At 43.6% G+C, this 15,724-nt stretch overlaps 1 protein-coding gene across 3 annotated transcripts in view; it reads left to right on the top strand.

Moving 5' to 3' along the window:
- Positions 1-15,724, top strand: part of MIPOL1 (mirror-image polydactyly 1) — a 220,038-nt gene that overhangs the window by 42,868 nt on the left and 161,446 nt on the right. For all 3 annotated transcript variants that reach the window (XR_005453861.1, XM_038756380.1, XM_038756381.1), the window contains exons 6-8: positions 2,060-2,189; positions 8,718-8,751; positions 9,011-9,181. Coding sequence is in view for 2 of the 3 variants with exons in the window: in XM_038756380.1 (XP_038612308.1) it covers positions 2,060-2,189; positions 8,718-8,751; positions 9,011-9,181 (335 nt within the window). In the remaining variant the exon portion in view is untranslated. The remainder of the gene's footprint in view (positions 1-2,059; positions 2,190-8,717; positions 8,752-9,010; positions 9,182-15,724) is intronic.

Here is a 15,724-nt window from a genome sequence, read left to right on the forward strand (position 1 = left end):
CTCAGAGAAGTTAAGTGACTTGCCCAAGGTCACACAGCAGATGTGGCTGAGGCGGGATTCGAACCCATGACCTCTGACTCCAGAGCCCGGGCTCATTCCACTGAGCCACGCTTTGAAGGAGGGGAGAGGAATTGTCTGTTGGGTATGAGGAGGGAGGGCGTTCCAGGCTAGAGGCAGGATGTGGGCAAGAGGCCAGTGGTGAGATCGCCGAGATCGAGGTACAGTGAGTAAGTTGGCATGAGAGGAGCAAAGTGTGAGGCATTGGTTTGTAGTAGGAGAGCAGTGAGGTGAGGAACGAGGAAGCAAGGTGCTTGAAAGCCAACGGTGAGGAGTTTCTCTCCGATGTGGAGGTGGATGGGCCACCACCGAAGGCTCTTGAGGAATGGGGAAACGTGGACTGAATGTTTTTACAGAGAAATGATCTGGCAGTGGAGTGAAATAACACTGGTTAAGACCTTCAAATGCACAGAGCACCCTATTAATCACTTGGGAAGGACTCAGATGCGGTTCCTTACCAAAAAAAAGAAGGCCCAGTGGAGAGAATCAATGGGAGAGCTGGACAAACACTCAGGGAATGGCAAAGACCAATCCAGCAATGGTGTTTATTAAGCGCTTACTGTGTGCAGAACGCTGTACTAAGCGCTTGGGAGAGTACAATACAATAGAACTGGTAGATACGTTCCCTGCCCGCAGGGACGAGAGCGTGGCTCAGTGGAAAGGGCACAGGCTTTAGAGTCAGAGGTCAAGGGTTCAAATCCCGACCCCGCCACTTGTCAGCTGTGTGACTTTAGGCAAGTCACTTCACTTCTCTGGGCCTCAGTTACCTCATCTGTAACATGGGGATTGAAACTATGAGCCCCCTGTGGGATAATCTGATCACTTTGTAACCTCCCCAGCACTTAGAACAGTGCTTTGCACATAGTAAGCGCTTAACAAATACCATTATAACAAATAAAATAAATAAGATTGCTTGAGTGGAAGGAGGAGACATTTCTGCCTCTGGGCCTGGAATAACTGAAAACCAAGACGTGCCCCTTCTTCCGTTCCCATCCCCGTTTCCATTAGGCCTCTGTTCCATCCCGGAAAAGGACTCACACGCCGGCAATGTGAGGCCTTCTCAACTTTTAGACCCATGGGAAGGCCACTGCCTTGACCGCGACTTTAGTGACTATCGAACTGAGTCGCGATGAGCCGAAGAAACAGCATGCCGTGGTGGATAGAGCATGAGCTTGGCAGTCAGGAGGACCTGGGGCTTTAATCCTGGCTCTACCACTCGTCTGCTGTGTGACCTTGGGGAAATCACTTCACTTCTCAGTTCCGTCATCTGTAAAAAGGGGATTAAGACCGTGTGCCCCGCGTGGGATGTGGACTGGGTCCAGCCCGATTGGCTTGTATCTACTCCTGTGCTTAGTACAGTGCCAGCACAGGTCATTAAGAAAAATGCCCAAAACACACCCACAGCAAGAGTGACAGCAGCCGATCCTGCAACATTCAGGGCAGAGATGGTCATTCTGGGAAAGATTCAATGCCAGCCAAGGGGACAGCCAGCGTTGAATTATAATAATAATAATAATAATGGCATTTTTTAAGCACTTACTATGTGCAAAGCACTGTTCTAAGCGCTGGAGAAGTTACAAGGTGATTAGGTTGTCCCACGTGGGGCTCACAGTCTTAATCCTCATTTTGCAGATGAGGGATCAGAGGCACAGAGAAGTTGTGACTTGCCTGAAGTCACACAGCTGACAAGTGGCAGAGCCAGGATTTGAACCCATGACCTCTGACTCCAAAGCCCGGGCTCTAGCCTCTTTCTGTACCTCTTGAAGTTCCACTAGCAGGTGGTAAGGACCTAATAAGCTTCATGAATGAGCTCGTTATGCGCAGGGATTTTTTTTGCATCTGCAAATTCTGTTGTACCGTACTCTCCCAAGCGCTGAGTTCAACAGATTGATTAATTGATTGATGGACTAAATGGCCAGATAATAACGTCTTCTGATTTTACCTTGGTTGTGAGTGTTCCTGGCCCACGCTGCCAGTAATCAAATTCCATTTGTTTCCACAGCTCTGGTTGAAGAGGTTTATTTTGCTCAACGAGAACGTGAAGAAGCCGTCATGGCCAGGCTGCGCTTAGCCAACGAGGAGAGAGACGAAGCCGTTTCACACGCAAAACAGCTAGAGATGTCCCTTAAACAGTACGTTCACTTGGGCAAGTTCACGTGTGTCCCGAGGGCTGGAGACCGGCGGGAAAGCCCACTGTTGGGTAGGGACTGTCTCTATATGTTGCTAACTTGTACTTCCCAAGCGCTTAGTACAGTGCTCTGCACCCAGTAAGTGCTCAATAAATACGATTGATTGATTGATTGATTGATCGAAAGAGAGCGCAATAGTGGTGGCAGACAAGCCGCTGGCACCATATTGAACTCCTCTGGGCTGCTTCTCGGTCCTGAGGGCTCAGGCCCGAGACCCATCTGTCGTTCCGTGCAGGAAATTCTGCTGTTATCATCGTGAGAACCAAGAATGTTTGTTTGTGAAAACCAGACCCGACCTGGTGGAACTTGTAGTTATGGTGTTCATGTCCGTGCTAATTCATTCAATCGTATTTATTGAGCCCTTACTGTGTGCAGAGCACTATACTAAGCGCTTAGCACTGTACTATGTATCTGGGGCTTTTGCTCTCTTACTGGATCCTGATCTCTTTCTGTCTCCTCACAGGCAGTTGTGTCCCTCCTCAATGTTGGAGTCTGAGACAGTGCAGGTGCTTATTAATAATAAGAATAATAATAATAATGTATATGTTAAGCGCTTAATAGGTGACAAGAACTGCACTAAGTGCTGGGGTAGATACAAGCTAATCAGATTGGACACACTTCCTGTCCCGCATAGGGCTCACAGTCTTAATTCCCATTTTACAGACGAGATAACCGAGGCCCAGAGAAGTGAAGTGAAGAAGACAAGTGGTGGAGCCGGGATTACCACCCAGGCCCTTCTAACTCCTAGGCCCGTAGGCCACGCTGCTTCTCTGTTTGTTAAGGGATTCCAAGCTGCCTTCAGTTCCAGTCAGTTGATCAATTAATGGTGTCTATTGAGTGGTTATTGGGTACTAATTCCAAGGTGACATTTTCTGTCGCTCGCTTTGCCGTCATTATCCACCCCTCCAGATCCCCGTCCTTAATTTCCTCATTCTTGTGCAAGGTTCCCCTTGTAGATTTCAGTGGGCATTTTCTCCTCTCCTATTTCCTCTGACCACAGCTCTCTCCTCTCCCACTCCTGGCCAGGTTCAAATCCCCAGGCCTTCAGCCCCTGGACAATAGTATTTCCGCATATCCCACTTTCCATTCTGCAGTTCTATTGCTGCTTCTCTTTTCTATATGGGAACTTAGCATTTTGATGTTTGTTTGTTTGTTTTTAAATGGTATTTGTTAAGGACTTATTAGGTGTCAGCCACTGTACTAAGCACTGGGGTAGATACAAGCTAATCAAATTGGACCCAGTCCCTGTCCTGCGTAGGGCTCTCAGTAATCCCCATTTTACAGATGAAGTAACGGAGGGCCGGAGAAGTGAAGTGACTTGCCCAAGGTCACACAGCAGATGAGTAGTGGAACCAGCATTAGAACTCAGGTCCTCTACTAGGCCACGGTCTTCCAAAAGCAGCATATCCCTATGATGTTGGGCAGTTTCACCCAATTTGTGCAAGACTCTGTCCCTGCAGGAGCCTCTCACTCCTCCTGTGTGGGTATAATATTGAAAGAAGTCTATCTGTCGGTCTGGGAAGTTACATGACTTGCCCAAGGTCACACAACAGTGTCTGATTCTGAGAGGTATTTAGTACAGGAATCAACCCAAATCTCCAACCCTTCTCTCTGGTGGGTTTTAACTCTCCACCTTCCCTCAGCAACCTGCGACCGTTTCTCTCTCTACTCCCTTCCTTTCAGTCACTCAATGCCTTTCTTGGCATATTCGCTACTTTCCCTGGCCCATCTTTCCAAATCTTATGGCTCCCTGTGCTGTTATTCCTTGTTCTTCCCGTCTAAAGTACGATCAAGGTGAACCCCATTCCCAAACCAATAAAACGATTACCTCATGACCTCTCTCGTCCAAACCCTCCTCTGGCCTTTCTCCCCAAAGAGTGAACCAAAGCTGGACAAGGGAAGGAAAACCAGAAACTTGGGGTTCTACTTGAGGGGAGTCACTAGTTCTTCTAGGAATCAGTTGAGGTCAGAGCCGGGCCGTGTACATACCAAGCAAGGTGAACGGCTGTGGGCTCGGGAAAGGAGAAGAGCTGGTATTGACTGATTCAGGGATAAATTGGGAAATGTGACATTTCTCGCTGGGGCCTCCTCTCCTGAAGTGCAAGGTTGTCAGTCAGAATTTGCACCGTATAGGAAATCAATCAAAGCTTGAGCCCACAGACATTAGCTTCAGCAAAATTTGTACGAACGGTCATGAATATGTGCTGTTGCGATTATGCAGGGGTGATTCTGAATCGAAGAAGGGAGAGAATTCATTTTTTTCCGGGGTATTGACATGTCCACCAGACCTCATGTGAGCAGGGTAGGAACTCGGCCAACTCGTCGAATTGGCCGGGTTTTAGTCACTCAGAGTGGTTCTGCTTCCCTCTGGAGTCAGGAGACCTGGGTTCCAATCCTGCTGTGTGACCATGCGGAAGTCACTTAACTTCTCTGTGCCTCTGTTACCTCATCTGTAAAATGGTGAGTGAGCCCCATGTAGGGCACGGATTGTGCCCAACCCAATTCGCTTGTATCCACCCCAGTGCTTATTACAGTGTCTGGTACATAATTAGAGCTTAAAAAATAACACAGATATTATGATTCCTGTTTGGTAAACCAGTTCAGAAGAATGAAGCATAGCTCCTTTCGTCAGAATAAAGTCAAAAAATCAGCCAAGGTTTTCAAGACTCTCGGTTACCTGGGTGAGACTGAAAACTCATCTTTAGAATGTGAACTCTCCCATCCCTGACTAAATGCTAGTACTTACAGGAATACTAAGCGACAACTCTAAGTGGAACGAAAAGTCCTTCACAAAATTCTGGCTTTCAGTTGTTATTAGTCTGGAGGTTCATTAGGGTTTCCTTTTTTTTTTTCCTGCTTGGGAGAGGACAGTAATACAGAGTGGAATGGCCTAGTGGATAGAGCACAGGACTGGGATCCAGAAGGACCTTGGTTCTAATCCCAGCTCTGCCACTTGTTGGCTGTGTGACCTAGGGCAAGTCACTCACTTCTCTGTGCTTGTTACCTCATCTGTAAAATGGGGATGAAAAATGTCGGCTCCATGTGGCACATTGTGTCCAACCTTATATCTAACCCAGCGCTTAGTACAGTGCCGGGCACATAATAAGTACTTAACAAATACCAACACCCCCCCCAAAAAAAACAACAAACAAAAACAAAAACAGAGTTAGTAGACACGTTCCCTGCCCACAATGATTTCATTTTCAAACACCCAGTGTAGTGCATTGAACCGAGCAGATGCTCAATAAATACCTTTATTACTACTTCTACTTAAGACAGGGAGGTAGAAAAGGAATTCCCCTTAAAACGTATTTATTCCCTTGAGGGATCGGATGGAATTTAGATATTTAATGATATACCGCCAGTCCTTGGCATTAAGAAATGGGAATTTTCAGCTTTAAAAACCTGAATTCCTAGTTCCTTAGAAATCCTAACTGGGAAGTTCCCAACCCCAGTCTGAAATGTTATGGGCTGAATTTGCGATGGGATGCACTTGTCACCGTTATAGTTGTGAAAGTGAAATTGTAGAGTCTTTGAGTGCCTCTTTTTGGTTTTACCATGAGTGAAGTCATGGACCTATCACCCTGCTTTAAATATGTACCTGAATGAAATCAAACAGTAAATAATACCTCTAGCCATGTAGCCAAGCAATACTAAGACCGATACTGTAGACTTCCACAGACAAGCGGTAAATTGTACTTATTGAGCACTTACTTTGTGCAGGGCACTGTATTAAGCACTGGGGATAAGGACAAAGTAACAGAGTTGGCAGCCATGTTCCCTGCCCACAAAGAGCTTACAGTCTAGAGAATCAATCAAGCGATTATATTTTTTGAGCGCTTACTGTGTGCAGAGCACTGTACTGAGTGCTTGGGATAACACAGTATAACAGAGTTGGTAGCCACTTTCTGTGTCCACAATGAGCTTGCCAACTTGTACTTCCCAAGCGCTTAGTACAGTGCTCTGCACACAGTAATAATGATAATAATAATGGCATTTATTAAGCACTTACTATGTGCAAAGCACTGTTCTATGCGCTGGGGAGGTTACAAGGTGATCAGGTTGTCCCATGTGGGGCTCACAGTCTTCACCCCCATTTTACAGATGAGGGAACTGAGGCACAGAGAAGTTAAGTGACTTGTCCAAAGCCACACAGCTGACAATTGGCAGAGCCGGGATTTGAACCCGTGACCTCTGACTCCAAAGCCCGGGTTCTTTCCAGTGAGCCATGCTGCTTCTCTGGTAAGTGCTCAATAAATACGATTGAATGAATGAATGAGCGAGCTTACAGTCTCGAGGAATTCCACTGTGGCTGTGTTGAAGGAGGTTCCAGCTGCCTCAGTTGGGATCTCTTAAGGGTGTATATATTATTATAAAGATGATAGAAGTACTTTCCTGTGGATTTCTTACTACTACTATTACTACTAATAATAATGATTGTGGTATTTGTTATGCGATTACCACATGCCTGGCACTGTACTAAGCACTGGGGTGGATACAAGCAAATAGGAATGGGCACAGTCCCTGTCCCATATGGGGCTCACAGCTTCCATCCCCATTGTACAGATGAGGTAACGGTGGCACAGAGAAGTGAAGTGACTTGACCAAGGCCACACAACAGACAAGTGGCGGAGCCAGGATTAGAACCCATGACCCCCTGACTCTCAGTCCCACGTGTTCTAGCCACTACACCATGCGGCTTGAATATGCAGCCTTCTTATCCCATCCCAGGTTTCTGTAGATCTGTTTGGATACCACCATGGAAGAATGATTGTGGTATTTGTTATGCGATTACCACATGCCTGGCACTGTACTAAGCACTGGGGTGGATACAAGCAAATAGGAATGGGCACAGTCCCTGTCCCATATGGGGCTCACAGCTTCCATCCCCATTGTACAGATGAGGTAACGGTGGCACAGAGAAGTGAAGTGACTTGACCAAGGCCACACAACAGACAAGTGGCGGAGCCAGGATTAGAACCCATGACCCCCTGACTCTCAGTCCCACGTGTTCTAGCCACTACACCATGCGGCTTGAATATGCAGCCTTCTTATCCCATCCCAGGTTTCTGTAGATCTGTTTGGATACCACCATGGAAGAACAATGAGGTGTCAACCCTTTTCCTGTTCTGTCACAAAAAGTGTTTTAGAATCTCTAAGTCATTTTCCACACAGCAGCATTGGCGATGTCTTTTTCTGCCATATCCACAGATTTGACGGCTGCCCAATAGAGTGATGTCGCCGAGAAACATCCATTGACTTTTCATGTCGATACCTGTGCCCGGGATTCCTGGTTCTGACAGGACTCTGCTCTGACATTATAGATGGCTGATGAGTTTGCTTCCTCAGAACATCTCTCAGTCGCAGGAGATGATAGGAAAATCATCTTCGGCCTTTGGGAAAATAATGGTGTCAGAGGAAGCAGACTAAAACTAGAATAAATAGGAAGGTTTTGAGCCAAATGACCAGGTTTCTTGTTGGCCAGTTCCTTTCATTCTTTTGGACACATTGCGTGCCTGTTTAACTGCTATTAATGAAACTTGTATCATGGGAATAATGAAAATAATAATAATTGTGAGCAAGAAACATCTACCAACTCTCTTATATTGCAATAATAATTAAGGTGCTTGTTAAACATTTACTATGCGCCAAGCCCTGTAATAAGCCCTGGGGTAGATACACAATCATCAGATTGTTACAGAGTCCCTATCTCACATGGGGTTCACAGTATGTCTTGAAAATGGAGATGCCCCAATGCTCTGTCCGAGGGAGACATCCCAGAGTGTTGGAAGAGGATGATGATTCTCCAAGGAAAAGCAGACTTGGAACACGTATTCCATGCTGCTATAAAAAGGGTGAATTTGTACCCTCCACAATCAAGAGAAAATGCAGAATTACCCGTCCAAAAGGGGCAGAAATGGACCTTATTGGCATGGTTTAGTTTTTCTACTTGGGGAATTTGTTTTTCCACAAAGCAAGGGGATCCGACGGGAGATTTTAAGATAAAGTTTAGTGATAATGATCTGTCTTTGCTTCAGAAGCAACTCGGTCCTGCTTTGTCGTAAAAACATGGTCCCGTTGGATTTGGGCAGTCAGAAATAGGACAGTGAAAGAGGACTGTTCAGTTCCTGCTCAAAATTAGATGTCCAGGAATAAATCTAACGGTAATAGCACTGGCGTTCCCATCATGGGGGAACGTCTTCATCCAAGCACATATGAACAATTGATCCTCGTAGCCATAGATAGCAGTAAACATTAATAACCTAACAGTCTGAAGGCAGGGGCGGAAGATATGGAGCATATTGAAAGACGGAGCCGAACAGGTGGCGGTTTAATATGTTCAGAGTCATGGCTGACTCCACAGACTAGTCGAATGAAATTACTTGAGGTGCTAAAGATTTAAAAAACGAACTCATTTTGCTGCACTAAGGAAATGCTACTGATCAGGCTTTCTGTGTCCCTCTTTTCTAGGCTAGAAAATATTAACCCTGAAGAAAATGACATGGTAAGCCATTCTCTGAGGAGATTTCTGGATGTCAGTCTTATATCTTAGAGGCTTAAGTTCAATTGAGTGGGTTTCAGGAACTAAGATGTGGGAAAAAGAAGAATTGACACACTAATAATGTACATCTTTGCTGCAATATGAAAATTCAATAACTTCACTCAGTCAATTTACAATTCACATGTGCCTATTAATTAAAACCCTATATTAAATAAAATATATTAAAACTTCATGTCTGACTAACATATAATGCTGTTGGTAGACATTACAGGAATTACTGAACAGAATAAACAACGCAGGCACAGGAATAGCGATTCAGAAGAATGGAGCTATAATTGTGGATCAGATATACAAGACCAAGGAACTTCAAAAGAAAATAACCACTGAAGAATTGAACGCAGTGACAGAAGAGCGGGATGCTGCTTTGTCTCAAGTAAGTCCGAGTGTCAGTAAAACCACATTTTGGCACAGTTTTCCCCAATGATTGAACAAAAAGAAATGGAGTGTATTCTTCCTCCCTTTTTTAACCCCCCCCCCCCCCCGCCCACCAAAATGAGAAATAAAACTAACACTTTTCAAATTAGTACAGAAACACATTATTGGCATCTGTTGCATTTTAATATCATAGAATTTTTGACGTTTTGAATATCCTTTCCAAGGTCTGAATGGCTCCCTTTCAGCTGTCCACATCTTCTTTTGCTTAAGGTCCATTTGTAAGAGAGACCTCACGTGAGTCACTAAGAAATACTCTGTTACTTTCTCAATGATAAAACTGTGCAGAAAAGATATTTCTTCACAGTTACCAGCCTGTTAAAATGCAGCATCTAGGCTTCTTTCTCTATTGAATAGAAGAGGTATTAGGTTACATGTTTTTTTTTTCTCTTTGTTGATTGTGATTTGGGATGGGGAGAAGGGTATTTCTGGGGCCCAGGGGTCGGGGACAATCTACTAATAAAATGAAATGCCTCCTCCCTGACAGGAAGGAGAGGTAAAGCAGAGATTTTTGAAGAGGAAAAATACTTATCATTCCGAAATTGATTTTTTTTCCCCAATGGATTTATTTTCCTCACAAGATGCTCCCTTTGTGTGGGCCTGACTTCATCTTTGGCTTTCTCTTTTCTCCATCACCCCTGCCTCTCTTTGGCGGTCACTGCCAGGACTGAATCTTGGGCGCGGTAGGTTTGTGGCATTTTCTAGGTCCTTAGTTACATTCATACTAAGTAGCCCTTAGGCCTCAATGGAGGAATAAACTGAAAAAATATAGAGTTAGAGTAAGCTAAAGATAAGGAAATTCTCAGAAAACCAGACATAAAATATTCTAAATTACATTACTTCTTTAAAGGCAAATTTGGAAGCATCTTTCTTAACAGATTTGTCTTTTAAACAGTATACACCAGGCCATTTGTTCCCCACATTTTAATTTATGATGTCTTGAAATTGCTTCAGTTGTTTCTGTTCATTGGCTGAATTGACAGCATTTAGTTTTTTAACTGCTGCCATTTTGGGTCATCAGTAAGAAATTATGCATGGTCTAATCTACATTAAAAAAAATTCCAAATGTAAAATGGGGAAAGTTCCAGAAACACATGGCGATGTTCTCTTCGTTGTTAAGGGAACATTGCATCAATTCACATTAGGAGCTGGTGACTGCCGCCTTTTTCATCATTGAAAATGATGGTCAACCCCTTTTATTTAGCCGTATTCATCGAATCTGTCTGTTTTTTCTTGGAGGGGATTTCTAGTGTGCAACTGAGACTCGGGTCACTTCGCTTTAAGAGAAGCTCCGGTTCATTTTCACAAATGTTTGGGTCCCCCCCTCTTCAAACAAATCCATGGGCCGCGAAGAAAACCTCCTTGTCTAATGTGGAAGGGGTGTTTCTGGGAATTGATCAGGGTGTCTGGTACAGTACAGCATGAAATAAGGTTAATTATGGGGAAGTCTTTCAATTCTGCATCAGTGCTTAATCTTCCCTCCCACTTTTCATAAAGTGGATCTTTGTTCAAGGCAGACTCAGTAAAAAAGGGGAAATTTCCAAGGTTGCTTCCGTCCTACCAGACTGTAAGAGGGTCATGGCCTTTAGAGGGGAGGTGAGCTGGGGGAGGAAAGGAGGGGTGTGTGTTTGTGTGTGTGTGTATTTATGGGGAGTAAAATTTCTCCATTTGTTTCAAAGGAGTAGTTTCGGTTTCCCAAACTGTAATGTTTGTGTTTGCAGGATAGTGGGTGATCATGCCGTTAAAATCTTTCAAAGGTCAGTCTGTATCCCAAATATAGATTCAGCTGAAATTTCCTATTGCAACTCAAATAATTTCAAGTCCCTGGAATGTGCATCAGTAGTTAACTTTTGAACAGTTCATCTGCTTTTCATTGTGTAAAAACATGTCTTCTGTGTGTATTCATCTGAGTTTGGGAGGAAACTAATCTTATTTCTCTTTTATATCCATCGCCCCTCCTATTAGTCTATTTTTTATATCTTGCTAATAAGCAGGGACTGGGTTTGTAGGGTTTCATCAATTTTATTTGATCCTCCAAAATTATTTAAAAATTCACATTCAACCTTGAAAAAAGCACAAATGTAAAGTGCACGCTGGCTGTGAAACTGTTAGGAACAACCTAAGTTGATTTAAGAATGCATCCTTCCACAGTTGATTTAAGTTGATTGAGCACGTTCTTGTGGAGAATTGTCAATGTCTGAAAATTTTAAAGTTCAAACCTGGTTTTTACCTGAATTAAACACAAAACCTGATAATGACCTCAAATTCTATATTTTACTACCCCCCTAACCCCCCCGGCCACCGATCCACCCTCTATTAATAATGGAAATTGTAAGCAGAGTCCCTACAATGGGGACATTCTATGCTTTGCCAAAGACCTTTGTCATTCATTTTCAATTATTAGTTAAAGTCTTCTGTTCCTTCCCTGATGATTCAAAGGAGCCATGTTGGGCTTCAAGAAACAGCAAAAGGATTAAACGGAGGAGGGCACCTAGGAGGAAATTGTAATCTTTCCCAGAAACGCATCTGATTCCTGAAATAATGTTCTCGTTAAATCACTCCCGATCTAGGACCAGATATCATTTTATGATTTGGACACTCTCTAAACGCCTGCACTGCTGAGAGATTATTGCTCAATTAGTGCACGATTGTTTGATTTTCTTAATTTCTTCCTTTATTTTCCTCTATTGATTTTCTGCCTTCCCTCCCCCAACTCCTTAATGCCTTTTTCTCTGATTTTTTGGTAACACCTTAACTAAATCCTGGTCTCTGCTTGCAGTCCCCCAGTCACCCTATATGATTTCTCATCACCTCCAGGGTGTCAGATTGTTTCCTTGTTTATTTGGAGGCTATTAAATGGCCACTTACTGAGTGTCATTGAGTCATGTAAGTATTCCTTTCACCTCCATCAGGTAAAGTGTACCATTTCACATTTACTTTGGCAGCTGACACCTATTCTGAGCTCTCAAACAGCCTAGAGCAGCCGAATTACAGTGAAGAATAGTTCCAGTGCAATGTAACTATGCTTCCATTTGAAGTTTTAAAGACTGATACCCTATCTTCCTGGTGATTCAATCAACAGTTTATATCGAGCAGTAAGCGCTCAATAAATACAATTGAATGAATGAATGAATCTATTACCTGAACTCCTTTTGGGCAGGGTTCATGGGTTCCAACTCCTGTACTGGACTCTCCCAAGCTCTTGGTTCATTGCACTGCACACAGTAAGCACTAAATAAATCTCATTGATTGATCAGTACTAGGTGCAGAGCACCACAATAAGGGTTTGGGTAAATACAATTAAAGTAAAAAAGAAATAATAATACTTATGGTATTTGTTAAGCACTTACTATGTGTCAGGCACTGTACTAAGCACTGGGGTGGTTACCAGCAACAGTAAACAGACATATTCCCTGCCCAGAATGAGTGTACAGTCTCGAGGGGCAGACAGATATTAATAGAAATAAATAAATTACAGATATGTGCTTAAGTGCTGTGGGGCCGGGAGGAGGGATGGATAAAGGGAGCAAGTCAGGGTGGCTCAGAAGGAAGTGGGAGAAGAAGAAAGGTGGGCTTAGTCTCTTGGAGGAGAAGTGCCTTCAATAAGGCTTTGAAGAAGGGGAGAGTATTGTCGGATATGAGGAAGGAGAGGGTTCCAGGCGAGAGGAAGGATGTGGGTGAGAGGTTGGCAGCGAGATAGATGAGATCAAGGTACTTTGAGAAGGTGAGCATTAGAGGAGCGAAGCCTACAGGCTGGGTTGTAGTAAGAAAGTAACAAGGCTGGACAAGGGGATTGAGTGCTTTAAAACCAATGGTGAGGAGTTTCTGTTTGGTGTGGAGGTGGAGGGGCAACCAACAGAGGTTCTTAAATAGAGGGGAAATGTGGCTTGAAAGCTTTTGGAGAAAACCGGTGTATCCACTGTGGTGTGGATACAAAAGAGCCAGATTAAGCATGGTCCCTATCCACCCAGAGCTCACATTTAAGAGGTCTGAAGAGTAGGAATCACATCCCCATTTTACAGATTGAAAAGCTGGAAGTACAGGCAGGCTGAGTGATTTGTCCAAGGTTACACACTGACCCATGAAAGGACCTTGAATTCAATCAATCAGTCCATCAATCAGTGGTATTTATTGAGCACATACTGTATACAGGATACTGTACACTTGGGAAAGTATGATATAATAGAGGTAGTCCGAGGTTTTCTAACTTCCAATCCCATGCTGTTGCCTTTGGGCATTTGGTATTCCCACCACCCTCAGGGCCAAAGCACTTATGTACATATCCTTAAATTATTCATTTTTATTAGGGTCTGTCTCCCCATCTCGACTATCAAGCACTTAGTACAGCGCTCTGCACACAGTAACTGCTCAATAAATACGATTGAATGATTGAATGACTGTAAGCTCGTTGAAGACAAGGGAACGTGTCTACCCACTCTGTTGTATTATACTCTCCCATGCGCTTAGTACAGTGTTCTGCACACAGTGAGTGCTTAATAAATACCATTGATGGGTTGATTGATTGATGTTACTTCCTAGAAACCACTCTGGTCCAGGATTCAGGAGGCATTTTGACGGGGGGCATTGCCACTGGGGCCGTTGACAAAATTCCCTCCAGGCTGTAAGTTCACTGTGGAAAGGGAGTGTATATACCAACTCTGTTATATTGTACTCTCCTAACTGCTTGGGAGAAGCTCTTACGCTAAATGCCAAGTGTTTGTTCACAGGCATCTTAAATACATTTTTGCAATGAGATGGCCATTGTTTTCACAAGTTTTGGGCTGTGCAAGTGGAAGTAATCTTGGAACATTCATTAGGTTTCTGAGCAAACATTCAAACTACTTTCTGTGTGCACGAAAACAAATATAATGGTATAAACTCAAATATTTGATATTTCCTTTAGTCTATATTTTCCCAATGAAGAAAGACAAACAAACAAAGCGTGGATAGATATTGCTCACCACACCCCTTCTTTATGGCGGTAAAAGGTAAACCAGCCATTCAGATTGCTTTGTTAGTAAACAAATGTTGTGGTCTACCATGACACTATTTTAATGACTACTCTTTGCTGAGAAAACAACGGGAGGTAGTAACTGATCACAGGATAAAGAAATCATTTTCTTCTAATATATTCCGTTTTACATTGACCTTTTTGAGCAAACACCTTGCCAGTTGGGAAGGGCAGGGCTGTTTTAGCTTGTTTCTAAAATTGCATCCGTTCTAAGCATTGGAGATTTCCTAATGATTCTTTGCCTTGGAATCTGCCAAATCTGTCCTATTCGTAGCCTCTCCCTTAGAGACGGCTTTCGCTCTATAACCGGGGAACAACAACGGGAATTTTTTCAGTCTGTGTGAGAAATTCTTGCTTTGTGGGAGACCTTTGGAAAAAAAAATTTCCCCAAACTGTTGACTGGAGAGGCTGCAGGGCTCTACATGCAGAAAGGTGCTTAATAAATACCACTGATGCTGGTCTTTTTTGGTGGCATTTCCTTACTTTAGATTGTTCCAGTTGTTGTCAGTCTCCCCTTCTGAAGGCCCCGGATGTTTCGCGCAGATCTCTGCTTTTATTTCAGGTACTTTTGCTCCCATGGAGTCAAAGGATTGTTCTCTTTCTCCCTAAAACCAGAAGCCTCCATCTTTCAGGCAAGGATGAAATTACATTTTTTCAGTATCTGCTTCCTGGGAATTTGGCTTCCCAACACTCCTCCTTCCATTCCTGTTTGAGCCAATTATCCAGCAGCGTGGCTCAGTGGAAAGAACACGGGTTTGGGAGTCAGAGGTCATGGGTTCAAATCCCGGCTCCGCCAATTGTCAGCTGTGTGACTTTGGGCAAGTCACTTAACTTCTCTGGGCCTCAGTTACCTCATCTGTAAAATGGGGATTAAGACTGTGAGCCCCTTGTGGGACAACCTGATCATCTTGTATCCTCCCCAGTACTTAGAACAGTGCTTTGCACATAGTAAGTGCTTAACAAATACCATTATTATTATTATTCTCTATGCCTTAGTTATCTGTAAAATGGGGATTAAGACTGTGAGCCCCTCATGGGACGACAACCTGGTTACTTTGTGTCTACCCCAGTATTTAGAACAGTACTTGACACATAGTAAGCGCTTAACAAATACCATCATTATTATTATTATTATTTTCTATATTATTAGAGAAGCAGCCTGGCTCAGTGGAAAGAGCACGGGCTTTGGAGTCAGAGGTCATGAGTTCAAACCCCGGCTCTGCCAATTGTCAGCTGTGTGACTTTGGGCAAGTCACTTAACTTCTCTGTGCCTCAGTTCCCTCATCTGTAAAATGGGGATTAAGACTGTGAGCCCCCCGTGGGACAACCTGATCACCTTGTAACCTCCCCAGTACTTAGAACAGTACTTTGCACATAGTAAGCGCTTAATAAATGCCATCATTATTATTATTTTCTTTTTCTCTATCATGGAAACCTAGGAAAGTGAGTTTTCCTAACAATGGAAAAGAAGCT

This window comes from Tachyglossus aculeatus, chromosome 14, assembly GCF_015852505.1.
Source record: "Tachyglossus aculeatus isolate mTacAcu1 chromosome 14, mTacAcu1.pri, whole genome shotgun sequence".
Classification (NCBI taxonomy): Eukaryota; Metazoa; Chordata; class Mammalia; order Monotremata; family Tachyglossidae; genus Tachyglossus; species Tachyglossus aculeatus.